Source organism: Phascolarctos cinereus, unplaced genomic scaffold (genome assembly GCF_003287225.1).
Source record: "Phascolarctos cinereus isolate Bilbo 61053 unplaced genomic scaffold, phaCin_HiC Scaffold_5;HRSCAF=322, whole genome shotgun sequence".
In the NCBI taxonomy this organism is placed as follows: Eukaryota; Metazoa; Chordata; class Mammalia; order Diprotodontia; family Phascolarctidae; genus Phascolarctos; species Phascolarctos cinereus.
Window position 1 is genome coordinate 187,363,433 of NW_027555958.1, and position 13,304 is coordinate 187,376,736.

Here is a 13,304-nt window from a genome sequence, read left to right on the forward strand (position 1 = left end):
CCCAGGTGGCCCCAAATTATATGGCATTTAGGCCTGAGCTATAAAGAAGACAGTCCCTGGACTGGGCCAGACTGGGTGGTGCTTGTTTCTGGACCTGGCTAAGCTAGTGCAGTTTGTTAATACTGGAGCCTCAGTGATGTCACTGGCACACAACATGAAACAAGCTGACAGGAAGGAAAACAAGAGAGCTTGAAAACCTGAACCCACATGCAGAAGGCTGAAGCAAATTAACATATACTGGTTTGTGTGCATTTGAATTTGACAGCTTTGAAACATGAGCTGGTGAAAGGGGAAAAAAAGAAGTCAAAAAGTCAAGTACAGACCCAAAGGCGGGTTGTTCACTGGCATCACAAAACTTAAATAATTCAACTAAATTCCATTCAGCAAACATTTATTAAGCAACTACTCACTATTAGGTGCTGGGAATACAAACACAAAAACAAAATCCAGAGCTATGGGAGTATGATTAGAAGAGTTCAGATGACAATTACAGTAGCTACCCTGCCTCTTACCTTGCCAGGATCATAATAAACCTACCAGTCATATTTTCATTTTAGGTGGAACCTCAGAATAAAATAATATTACCAAGACATTTTAAACTATTCTAGCTTCCCATACACTGTGATAAAGACCAAAATCAAAATACAATTCCCCTCCCAACCTCCTCTGGTTATTTCTGGTTATTTGACCAGGAGAATGGGTAACAGTGATTAGTGACATGGCCTTTCCCCAGACACAGGGAGCTAATATCTTAGGAATTCCAGAGAAATTATTCTAGGATTATATTCTCCTGTCCTGCATATTATTAATGGTGTCTGAAGCTGACCTATTAAACACATTCCTTCCAAAAAAAAAAAAACCCCACTGATTGGGCCCATGAGCACTAAATGATTCATGAGAAGGAAGAAATGTTTTATAAAATAATGTAAAAACCAGAGTACTGAGGTAGAATTCTAGGAAATACGATATATAGACAGCTGTCACATGCTATAAAAACACATATGCATTACTTGTTTACACAGGAGAAAAGGTAGATCTTGATTCTCTTTAAAAAAGAAAGAAAACCTGCTATGAGCAACTACAGCAAGAAAATCTAAAACCAGAGGGGCATTTTATCTTGGCAGTTGTACTAGAGAATTACAGTCCAGAAGATATTTCCCCACGTATTCTACTGAAAGCATTGACTGAAAAAGAAAAGATCCCGTCAAAACACATGGTACAGGCTTTTAGAGGCATTTATCTTTCTACTGTAAATTCAATTTTAGAGGTTGGTATAGAACTTTCACTTACATTACCCAAGTGATGGATGTTTCTGTCTTTTGTGTACTAAAGTTCTCTTCATGAAAAAAAAAACTGCATGTGGAGAATTTTAGTTTTAATTCACAGCCAAATACTTCCACTTTTTTCCTGTTAGTGGTTTTTAAGGTATCCAAATCAACAATAATAATGACACTTTAAGATTTGCAAAGTGCTTTATGTGTTATCTCATTTGAACCTCACAACAACCACGGGAGGTAGATGCTATTATTATCCCAACTTTATAAATAAGGAAACTTAGGCAGAAAGAGGCTAAATACCTTGCCCAAGATCATACAACTAGTAGGTGTCTGAGACAGAATTTGAACTGATCTTCCAAAACTCCACTCATTCCAAAACTCCACTGTGCCACCTAACCATGCCTGCATTTCTCAGGTACCTGCCATGTACAAGGCAACTCTCTTAAGTCAATAAATGGTAGAGAAGTTTCCAACTTGCATCTATAGAGTAGCTATCCTCACCTATAAGCTATGGGCTAACAAGTATGTGAGCTATGAAATCACAATTCTGGTCTCCTCACAAAAAATGTACAAGGCACTCAGGATACAAAGACAAAACAGAAAACAGTCCAATAATAGTAATAATAATGAAAATGATGAAGAAAATAGCTAACATTTATATAGTGCCTTAAGGTCTGAAGTGAGATATAGATAGATAGATAGATAGATAGATAGATAGATAGATAGATAGATAGATAGATGGATAGATAGATTAGATAGACGGATGGATAGATAATCAGATCTTACATAGATATCTCATATCTATATACAGATATAGATCTTACATCTAGATAGATATGAAGATATATCTCTACCTATCATCTCATTTGATCCTAACAGCCCCATTAGGTAATTACAATTATAATCTCTTTTTTATAAATGATGAATGATAAATGAGGCTGATACAGGTTAAGTGTATCAGGGTCACAAAACTAGTAAGTATCTGTAGGAGAATTTGAACTCGTCTTCCTGACACCAAGTCCAGTATTCTATTACTCTGTAACAATAAAAATATAAAATACGTTCAATTTTATCACTAAAAAAGTATTTGTATATATATATGTGTGTGTGTATATATATATATAATGTGTATATATTCATATGTATGTGTATGTGTTTATATATATAGTATATATATGTCCATTAGAAATATTAAGTCCCAACATTTTAAAGCCAATGAGCTTTCAAATACCAATGTCTTAACTGTTACCAATATTGACCCCTTGGTTCAATAAGTCCCACAGAGGATACAACTTTCATCCAGTTTCACATCCCTGACATAAACTAACCAATGATGAACTCATGTAAGTTGCATACATAAGAGGCATTCAGTATAGTGTTTAAATACTTTCATTCAGTTGATTATTATTGAATTAAGTTATTTAAATTTCCAATAATTTAAGGCAAGAGGATCTTAACTATTTTTGTGTCATGGCTCCACTAGAGTCTGGTAAAACTTATGGACCTTTTCTAAGAATTATGTCTTCACATGCATAAATACATAGGAATACATACATAAAATATAAAGGAAACCGATTATATTGAAGTAAAGATGCAATTTTTCCCCTTTCCAAGTTCATAGTGCCCCCCTGAAATCTACCCAGGTTAAGAACTCCTGCTTTAAGCAAATAATCTCCTTCATGTTTTTTTAATGTAGAAGAAATATATTTTGCCTATTTGTGAATCTTCCTGCAGTTACATGCCCAGCATGCATGTGGGCATGTAGCAAAGGTGCACAGATACACACTTCTAGTTTATACAAAGATTTTCTTTCACTGAAATTCAATAGTAGCAAATCAATTTGTAATTCTAATGACTTCGATTTCTAATGAAGAAATGAAAGCATGAGCAAAGACCCTATTCTGTCTTTCAGATACACTGACAACTTCCTAAGCACCTTTGTTTGCACGTAGAGGACTGAAAATTAACATCATTTGCAAATAATATAAATTGTTAGAGAGGCAGTATGACTGCAGATAAAGCACTGGGCTTGGAGTCAAGAAGACCAATGTTGAAATTCTGCCTCTGAAATTTACTAGCCCTATGAACCCAAGTTTTTTACTTTCAATGAGCAATGGGCATCACTCTAAAACTTAAGCTATAGACCAATTAGAATCTGAGTTGGGGAAAAGAGTTCCTATACCAACATATCAGGATCCTTATTATATTGAAACATAACTGCTATTTTTTTAGTTAACAAAAGAAATTAATTTCCTTGACATACTTGTGGAAGTCATCTTCACAGAGCGTTTCTACTAGAAATGTCATTCTTTTGACTTGTAATTAGAAAATACATGCTCAATTCCTCATTTCAGAGTAGCAACAAAAATTATAAACTACTTCCTTTTGGCCTGGATTTTATAGTCTAATTTCACTTGGAAAAACTAGACCATGGTATTGATCACATTTGTCTTAGTGGTTTTGGTATCTATTTGTATCATTAGTAATATGAGAATTTATTTCCTTTTATTCAATTTTATTATGCCATTCCTCCTGGAACATTTGGCTAACTGAAATGTTTCCTGTTCATATTAACCTCATCTGGCTAAAACCTGACTCATAGAATGATAGCATTAAGGGAAGACTTCTTATATTTCTGAGATAAGAAACTGAGAGAAGAAGAAGGGAATACAGCATCTACAAAGAATTTTAAACCCTGCCAAAGTGATTTGGCTAACTTAAATCGTGGAATAATTTCCCTGATGCTGAACCTTTGGTTATCTTTGTGACATGGAAATCTCTTCCCCGTGTAAATCTCTCCCCCTCAATAAGCCTACTGTGACTTCTTTAGAATATAGCCTTACAGTTTTGGAAGTGCAGGATTTCGTAAACTCGGTATTTAAATCTGTAACAGTCTTTTTACTAACTTGTTCTTAGTTTGTTCAACCTTAACTGAAGGAAGCATGAGATAACGAACATTTGAATAGATCTGTGTGAACTTCAAGGCCATAAAGATTGTTGTATGTTTAAAAAAATATTCCTGTCTCTCTGATGCAGTTTTTCTCTATAAAGTCTTTGTCTGAAACTCCATTCTTTGTTCAGTGTTATTTTTCTAAATCCTGACACTATGCTTAAGCATAATAAAGTCTAGGTTTTTACCTCTGTAATTTCTGCATTGTGATAAAGATTTATTTGGCAGCAGTTCCCTATCGCACAAATTGAATAGAGAGAGAGAGTTCTCTGTAACAGCAGCCTTTTGGTTAGTCCCTTCCCCTGTCTGTGATTTGGAGGTAGTGAAGACATGACAAGTCTTAAAACTGCCCTAACCTCCTTCTTCCTCCCCTACCAAGATTCATTCCCAATAGAATGCAAGGTTCTTGAGATTGTTTCATTTTTTGCCTTTGTTATCTCTAGCACCTAATATACAATAACTAGCATTTAAGCTAATATTTATATGGCACCTTAAGGTTGGACAGTTTACATGCTAACTCCTTTGAGCCTCACCAGAACTCTGTGAGGTGATAGGTGCTACTATCATCATCATTTTACAGATGAGAAAAGTGAGGCAGATTTGCACATTGCTAGTAAGATATACAGCTAGTTAAGTGTCTAAGGTAGGATTCAAACTCAAGCCTTCCTGACTCCAAGTCATCACTCTACCACCGTGCCTCCAAAGCTGCCTTCATACATTTACTTGTTGATTGATAACATCACAAGTTCATATAGAGCTGGAAAGGACCTTTAAAAGTCACCTAGTTCAATCTCATTCTACAAATGAGGAAAGTTGGATCCAGGTTTTGCCCAAGGTTAAATGGAGCTGTTTCCATGACACCACAATGCAATGAGAGAATATAATTGACCAATATCAGTGGTTATAATTGAGTGATGGGAGGAATTTCAGGTATTGCTATTCTTAAAATGACATGTTGAACAAAAGGTACTGCATTTCTCCTACAAGTTAATATTTCCCTCGGTCTCTGTTACTTGGATATGTGAATGTGTGATTTCATCAGCGTAGGGAAAGTCCCGAGTGCAGGAACTCCCTCAGCTTCTGCAGATCAAAACCCCAATGACTCACATATCATTTACTTAGTAGAGAGTCCTAGGAGTTGCCTTAGGAACATATAGATTAGTAACACGCTCACTCTCACTCTCACTCAGCTAGTGTCAAGCCAAGGATTTGAACCTGTCTTCCCAACTCTAAGCCCAGAATTTTATCCACTAATTTATATTGCTATCTTAACAGGAGGAAAAATATTCACCAACTACACAGCATCTGTGTGCTCAGGCAGCCAAGGAATCACTGATCGAAAAACAGAGGGGCTGACACAATTACTGCTGCTTTGTGCAGTATTGATTGATGGTTTTCTGAGATAAGCCAAACTTTTTTCCCAGGGTCCTATTCACTGACTTCTCCTTTCATTACACTGTTTATATGACTGAGTCTTTAGCAGTTAGGCTAAAGGCATGTGGCTAGTTGAAATATGGCAGACAACTATACCTAAGTGGAAGTTTTGCTTTATACAAAAACTGTACAAAATTGGTGTAGGTGGGGAAAATGGTTGGCAGGAGGACACTCCCTATTTCAATATATGTTTTAAAGCAGTTCACATACATTCTTTTGCTGCTAGATTTACCACCAGGTATGTGACTTATTTTATGAGCAGACAAACAAAGCTAAAGACAAAAGCAGCAATAGCGGCTACAAAGAAGTATGGAGAGTGACAGTAAAATGAAAAACACTTGTAAAGAGAAGTGAAAACAGAGTATATAGCCAGCTTACCTTGCTATACTTTTAAATCATTATAAAGAAAATGTCAAATGTCAAATTGGAATTTTTTATGTAAAAAAATCTGAATTCTGTTTTGCAGTCAAAGGTAATTCTTCTTGTCTGTTTTGATATCTGATATAACACTTAAAACCTGAAAAAGCAAAACTTTCCTTAACTAAATATTCTATTTAACATTCTGGCAGCAACAGAAGGGTCTAGGGAATATGATAAAAAGTCACAGAATTTGATTTTTCTCCATCAAACCTCTTTTGCCCTAAAATTGTTTCTAACAGGAACTCATTTGAGAATTTTCTTTTAATGACTGTTCTAACATTTGAAATTTATAACTGCAGTTCCCATAATCATAATTCCTCCCCAACCTTGGTTTTAAAGACATTGGCCACCACAATCTCATGATAATTAAAGTGTTTCATCTACATCAAAGTTGTGTCTGTTAAAATATTTCTCTTTCTTCAAGGCCCAGCTCAAGTGCCCCTTCTTAGATGAAGCTTTCATTGACTTCAATAGAGCATGATCGTTTATTCCTCATATTTCTTAAAGTACTTTGTCTAGCTTACTCCACTTCTTCCCTTATCCAATTCTACCTTGTGACATAAATATTCATAAATGTATTTTATTCTTGTGTTGGACTATAAACTCCTTGAGGGCAGGACTATGCTATTTTTCATTTTATTGCCCCTCACATTTAGAGCATAGTAAGTGCTTTAAAAAAAAGTATTGAATTTAATTGAAAGTAAGAGAAAGAAGGTCATGATAAGTATGTCATTTGGTGGTTTGGTTGCTCCTAGCCTATATATTAAATAGCTATTTCATAGACACAATGTTTAGGTGACTTGCAGTACCCTAAAACAGTAAGTTCATCCCTCGATGGCCCTAATATAGATAATGTATTTCCAAAAATTAATTATTCACTGGAACTAATGTACTGTCTGATCTATCTTCTTCTACTATTTAATTAACAAAGCAAATGATGGATATTGCATGTCAAATGAATTCAGAAAAACACTCATTTAGTATGAACATGCCAGATTTACTATGGAAAATTAAGAATTCATAGGGGAAACATCTAATTTGGGACATTATTTTTTCTAGGCACATGCCATTGGTCACAAAGCTCCAAGAATCCAGCCTCACCCTTGTCCTTCAACCTTACCTTTGTTGTTTTTGTTGTTTGCAAGGTTTAATGAAATGGAGTATGGATTAAATCCCATTACATCGAATAAACACCTCTTCAAAAAGTTTTAAAATTGCAGTATAGGGCTCATATATTCAACCAATACTTAATTAGGCAAAGTTCCTGGATAAGCCCTTGGAATTCACAGTAATAGGGTTTGACCTTCACCCTACTCACTGCCAACCAACCAATCACATGCAAGCTTCCTAACTAACCTTTTTATTTGGATCGATCCTGGATCAAGTCTCTAGTTTTTATGAAATAGAAATGAATATTGAATTTTTTTTCTTTTTTTTTTGGTTAAAGTGCTGGACTACAAATATCTAGTCTGAGAGTCTAGTTTTAGTCTTCACCAAGTTCTGTGAAATGCTTTCCACCGAATAAATCACATAGGGACTTTTGAAACAGACTTGATTGCATGTCTGCTGCTCTTTCAATTTTGTATAAACTTACTGCTCACGGTCGCAACTGTGTCAGTTCTCTGGGAGTAGGCCTAATAGCTCACATAGTCCTGTACGTGTGTGTGTGTGTGTGTGTGTGTGTGTGTGTGTGTGTGCGCGCGCGCGCGCGTGTGTATCTGTATTCACATCAAGGAGTTTTTCCAGGGTGCTCAGAAAAGATGCCCTATGCAAAGAACACGTCCCATGCAAGGAAGTCTCATACTTAGCTATCACCTACTATAAAAATACAAGTTGTTTACATCAAGAATACTAAGATGTAGAAAAGCACACCTGCCCAAATGGGAGGACCACCTCATAAAGTTTATGAGCAGCTGCTCCAAGTGGGAGTGAAAAGATATTGCATGCCATAAAGCAATCCTCTTGTAAATGCATAGTCTACAAACTTATCCTTGAGGTCAGGATTAGTAGGAAACCTGTATTTATCTGCATTAAGTTGAAATGCTTAAATTTTAAAATAGGTTAAGGTTAGAGTAGGGCCCAGGAAAAGCAGGGTTAGAGGAAAGGTTACATAGAAAGAAATATTCACTTATGTAGAGGTATTAGTATCATTTAATATGACTCATCAATGGCTACACAAAATATATCTAACCAAGTGCTCCCTTTTCAAAAAATATAATCCCTTTACAAGAGACAATAAGTAGCTATTGGGGAAGGGTACACTAAAAATATATGTGGGGGTATATACGTATAGATCTGCATGTGTATATATAAATATGTATATACACACACATACATATGCAATACATCTCTGTAGTCACAAAACTTTCAGATGTAAGTTAAACAACTTTCTTATAAAGTTTTGATTAAATTAGCGCATGGCCTTCAGATTTTAAAACATTTCTGTCAAGCATTTCATGGCATTTAAGTGGAAAAGTTCTCTGAAGAGGAAAAAAAAACCCTAATATTTTCTAACATAGCATTAGAGTTTTCAATACTCCAGCAAGATTTTCCTCAATTCAAATCACTTGTATGTTTCACCGTGACAATGAACTTAGAATCATTTTTTATAGCTTGAAGAGCTACTATTACAGTAAGCAGGCTATAACACCAAAGATTATATTTATGTGGTATTTACAAATAGTAGAAATATCACCATTCCTCGTTATGAGCCATTTTTCTTCATCACCCTGATTGTTCTAAGCATCATTTTCCCCCTTTCCTGGCTCAAGAGATGCAAATATCCTAATAAACTAATTTTAAGAACATGATCTGGGCAGCATTAGCTTAAAGAAAAGCACGTCTAACTAATATGGGCATACACTGCAATATTGTAGGGATGCTACATTTATCATCTGGTGACTGCCATCTACTTATCTTTCAAACTATGAAGAAAGACTATCAGTACCCAGTAAAAGACTCCCCCAAGACATCTCATCAAATGTAGGTAAATCAGAAAATAAGGAACAATCCACCATATGGCCAATTTTTTTTTTTATAGATTTTTGTAATGCCCAGTGGTCCCACATCTTTGGAAAGCACTTCTTCAGTGGCAAGCAAAGTGCTGATGATTCACGTGGCTTTTATCACAGTGATCCATTAGGGAAGCGGCTGTTGCTGAACACCACGCTTGCTCTTCCAAATGTGCTTCTGCCTTCTTCATTTTCTTTCCACTCTTAGGGCTCTGCCTAGATGGGAAAAGAAAGTAAACACAGACAACCATGATTTGTTATATTCTATTGAAATGCAAAATAAGCATTTCCCACCTCCAACCCACCATTTTTGCTCTGTGACATTTTCATGGCAGGAGATATTGCCTTGGTGAAAAAATGATAAATTAATCAATAAGAATTTATTAAGTGCTTGCTGTGTGCCAAGCAATGTGCTCACAGAGACAAACATGAAATAGTCTCTGCCCTCAAGGAGCTTATATTCCATAAACTAATCCATGAGGTAAAACCTGAGTTTTGTAACCAAAAGGAAAAGAAAAGAAAAACACAGCAGGTGTGTAATAGCAATTCAATTCAATTAAACAAACTTTAATTTATTAAACTTAGTAAGATAAAATTAACCTGTCCCCAACTGGCCTAATCTCAGTTCATATTTCCTATTAATGGGTAAACAATTATAGTACAGAGAGGGCCAGCCTTAGTATCAGGAATAATGACATATACCAGCTATATGACCCTTGGCAAGTAGCTTAACTTCTCAGTGTTTCAGGCAACTAAGGCTTCAAGTTATAGGTGAGTTGCTGTTCTGTATTAGTAGAGGAAGTTTCTAAACCAGGGAAGTCTCCATGTGAAAAGAATGGAATCACAAGACTAGATCCAAAATTTTAAAAAGTGCCAAAAACTAACTATGAACACAAAGCCAAAAACAACTCAATCCACTCCCTCAAATAGCTTTTATATCCTACTGGGAACAACAGACAAATGTTTGTTCCCATAAAATGTGCCATCCCTATGTTCCATGATACAATTCCTTTCCAGAGATTTTTCTTCATGGATATTGATGTATCTACAGGACCTCAGACTATAACAAAGACCTCCCAAAGTATCTTACTTTATAAACCATCTGTTAATCCGTGTGTTCCGGTTAATGGAATCCAAAACTCAAGCACGGTTTTAATGAGGGGTCAAGTTTTGGAGAAGAAAGTGCTTTGCTTTTGGAATTTCTTCCTTATTTAAGTCTGCAAGTCAAAGCCCACTGTCCTTAAATAAACAGAATTTAGGTTTTTATTTTTTTTCCTTTTCATGTCTTTCACTGGAAGTGTAAGGGTTTCTCTTCTACTCAGGAACTTGGAAAGTGAAAATTAGTTCTTTTGTGGCTTTAACACCTACTGACAGGGTTACACAGACTGCTATGAAGGGAAACATTTTTAGAACCACCTGGCAGGTATCCTAGCTTAATGGAATAAATACATTTCAGTACTGCTGTAAAATGAATTCTCATTAAATCTCATTTCTATTTGGCTTTCATAAAGAATCAGAAGGTAATGTTCTCCTAGAAAAATTTTGTTACCTGAATATAATAAAAACCTTACATAAATCTGCACCAAACAAGATTTTTAAAAGCAAAGCTAAATGGGGCAGCTAGGTAGTACAATGCCCTGAAGTCTGGAGGACCTAAGTTCAAATCCGGCCTTGGATATTTAACACTTAATAGTTGTCACTTAACCTCTATTGCCTCAAAAAAAAAAAACTAAAGGAAGAAAAAATATGTTTTCTATAATGTATTAATAATACTAAAACATTAACAACTATACGGCACTAAATAAAAAAAAATACAAAATAAAAATAAATTTTAGCACCCCAAACTGGCAGACTGGATGTGTTTTACTGTACACTACCCACTCATTCTTCCCACTATTACCCAACTTCAAATCACTTACCAATTCTAATTTTACATCCAAGTGAAATTGTGTATTTTTTTTTTGCTTTGTGCTTTTCCATCATTTGAACTTACTGTCTCTTTTACCACATATCTAGAAACACCTATATAGTTTGTTATAATTACAGCCACAATGCCTCAAGATGTCTTCTCCTAACCCAGTGGCCTCTCCACACCATTTCTCATTGGTGAGTATTTTTTGCAACCTCCATTTTGAGGAAGGGCCTCTATCTGCCATTCTGTATCCTCTGGACTTTATCACCATTAACCACTTTGCCCCTGAGCCACTATCACCTACAGCTCCCTGTTATATGTTGTCTCACCCATTAGAAGGTAAAGTTCTTGAAAGAAGTGACTGTCTTTATTTTTGTTTACATTTGTATCCCCAAGGCTTAGCACAGGACCCATAACAGAGTAAGTGCTTAATAAATGCTTGTTGACTTGACTTGATAGTACCCTCAGGTCATAGAATCATAGAATAGCAGGGTTAGAAGGGTCCTCTCTGCAATCACCTGGTCCAACCTTTGCTTGGAGCAAGAATTCTCTCTACAAAATATTCAACAGGTAATTAACTAGTTTATGTTTGAAAAAAAGAGGAAGGGGAACTCAGGGCACATTTTACTATAGGACAATTCTAATTGTTAGGAACTTTTTCCTTATGTCAAGAGAAAATATGCCTCTCTACATCTCTCATCCATTGTTCCTCCTTCTACCCTCTGTGATTAAGCAGAATGAGCCTTACCTCCCTTCCATGACAGCCCTCAAATACTTGGAAGACATTTATAGTGTTCTGTTTTCCATATTCTATGAGACAACAAAGCTCAAGTCTAACCTTTGCTTCAGATTGGAGCCTGTTAGAAGAAACTAATGCCTGACAATGACAAGCATATATCAATACAGTGTGCCCAACCGAAAAATCAGCCCAACTTTATGTTCAGTTTGTTTGATTTACTTGGTGTTACTGGCTGATAGCCTCATTATTCAATTCAACAAATATTTATCTCAGGCCTACATGGGCAGGGACAGGATGAGGTTAGAATGTTTTGTGCCTCTGATACATTACAAAGGCAGGAGCTTAAGACAATGCTTCTAGCCCCTGGTAAGGTGCTTTCATTGTTGGGAACCAGCAGTTGATTGGGCTAACCAGAGACAAAGAGTTAAGCCAAACTCTCCAGCTGGCAGTAGCAGCATGGAGAACAGTTGATTAAGCTTGGGCAGATACTCTTCTGCAAAGTGAATTTTTGTTTAAATTTAAGAAAGCTTAAACTTATAAGTGACTTTGTATTATGGAAAGGATACCTGTATTTGGAGGTACAAACAACTGTACCCTTCAGAGAAGCTCTATTGTCAGTATGATACATGAAAATCATTGGGGAAGAGTTGCTACTCTAACCACTGGCCAGGACTGTTTTGAGAGATGCAAAGTCTGGCCCAGGTCCCCATAGTCAAAATGGTCCAAAATGGATCATAGCACTCAAGTTAGAAGGGACATCTGAGGCTATCTAGTTACCTCCCTCATTCTACAGTTGAAGAAATTAAGGCTTAGAGAGGCTAAATGACTTGTGATCATAGGACCAGAGAGTTAGAGCTAGAAGGGACCTCTGAGGTCATCTCTTTCATTTTATGAATGAGGAAACTGAGGCCCAGAGAGGTTGACTTAGATTACAAATCTGGAACTCCAAGGAACCTCAGAGGTCACATTATTTAATTTTGGAGTCCAATCATTTCGTTTTACAGATGAGGAAACTAAGGCCCTCAGAATGTAAGTAATTTACCCAAGGTCACATGGGCGGTAAACATCAAAGTTGGGATTTGAACCTAGGTCTTCAGAATCCAGAGCCAGTGTTCTTTCTAGAGCAATGCACTAAATCTGACAGGATTGCTTCTAGGTTTGTAGTAATAGCAGCTCCCTCTTGTAAAGTGCATTAAGGTTAGTTAATAAAGCACTTTCTGAACAGTATATAGTGTATTATTTACTCAACTTTACAGATGAAGAAACTGAGGCTCAAAAAAGTTCAGTGACATGCCCATGGTTAAACAGCTAGTAAGTTATCAAGGAAAAGATAAGAATCCAGGTTTCTTCTGACTACAAATCCAGAGCCCTTTCCACTACTCCACACTGCCTCCCAATAAATAGTGGAAGGGGTACAGAAGAAATGTGAATACTGTATATTGCCCTCACACTTCAAAGAGAGGCATATGAAGATATTAAAAATATTTTGTGTCACAATCCCCTTTGGCAGTGTGTGAAAACTATGGGTCCCTTCTCTGAATAAATCACACAGGATTGAAAA

General features: G+C 36.2%; 1 protein-coding gene across 3 annotated transcripts in view; it reads right to left on the minus strand.

Moving 5' to 3' along the window:
• Positions 1 to 374: 374 nt before the first annotated feature.
• SH3BGRL2 (SH3 domain binding glutamate rich protein like 2) overlaps positions 375 to 13,304 on the minus strand; it is a 107,900-nt gene continuing 94,970 nt past the window's right edge. For all 3 annotated transcript variants that reach the window (XM_078155273.1, XM_020975520.2, XM_020975521.2), the window contains one exon: positions 375 to 9,308. In XM_078155273.1, coding sequence (XP_078011399.1) covers positions 9,297 to 9,308 — 12 coding nt within the window. In that variant the 3' untranslated portion in view covers positions 375 to 9,296. The remainder of the gene's footprint in view (positions 9,309 to 13,304) is intronic.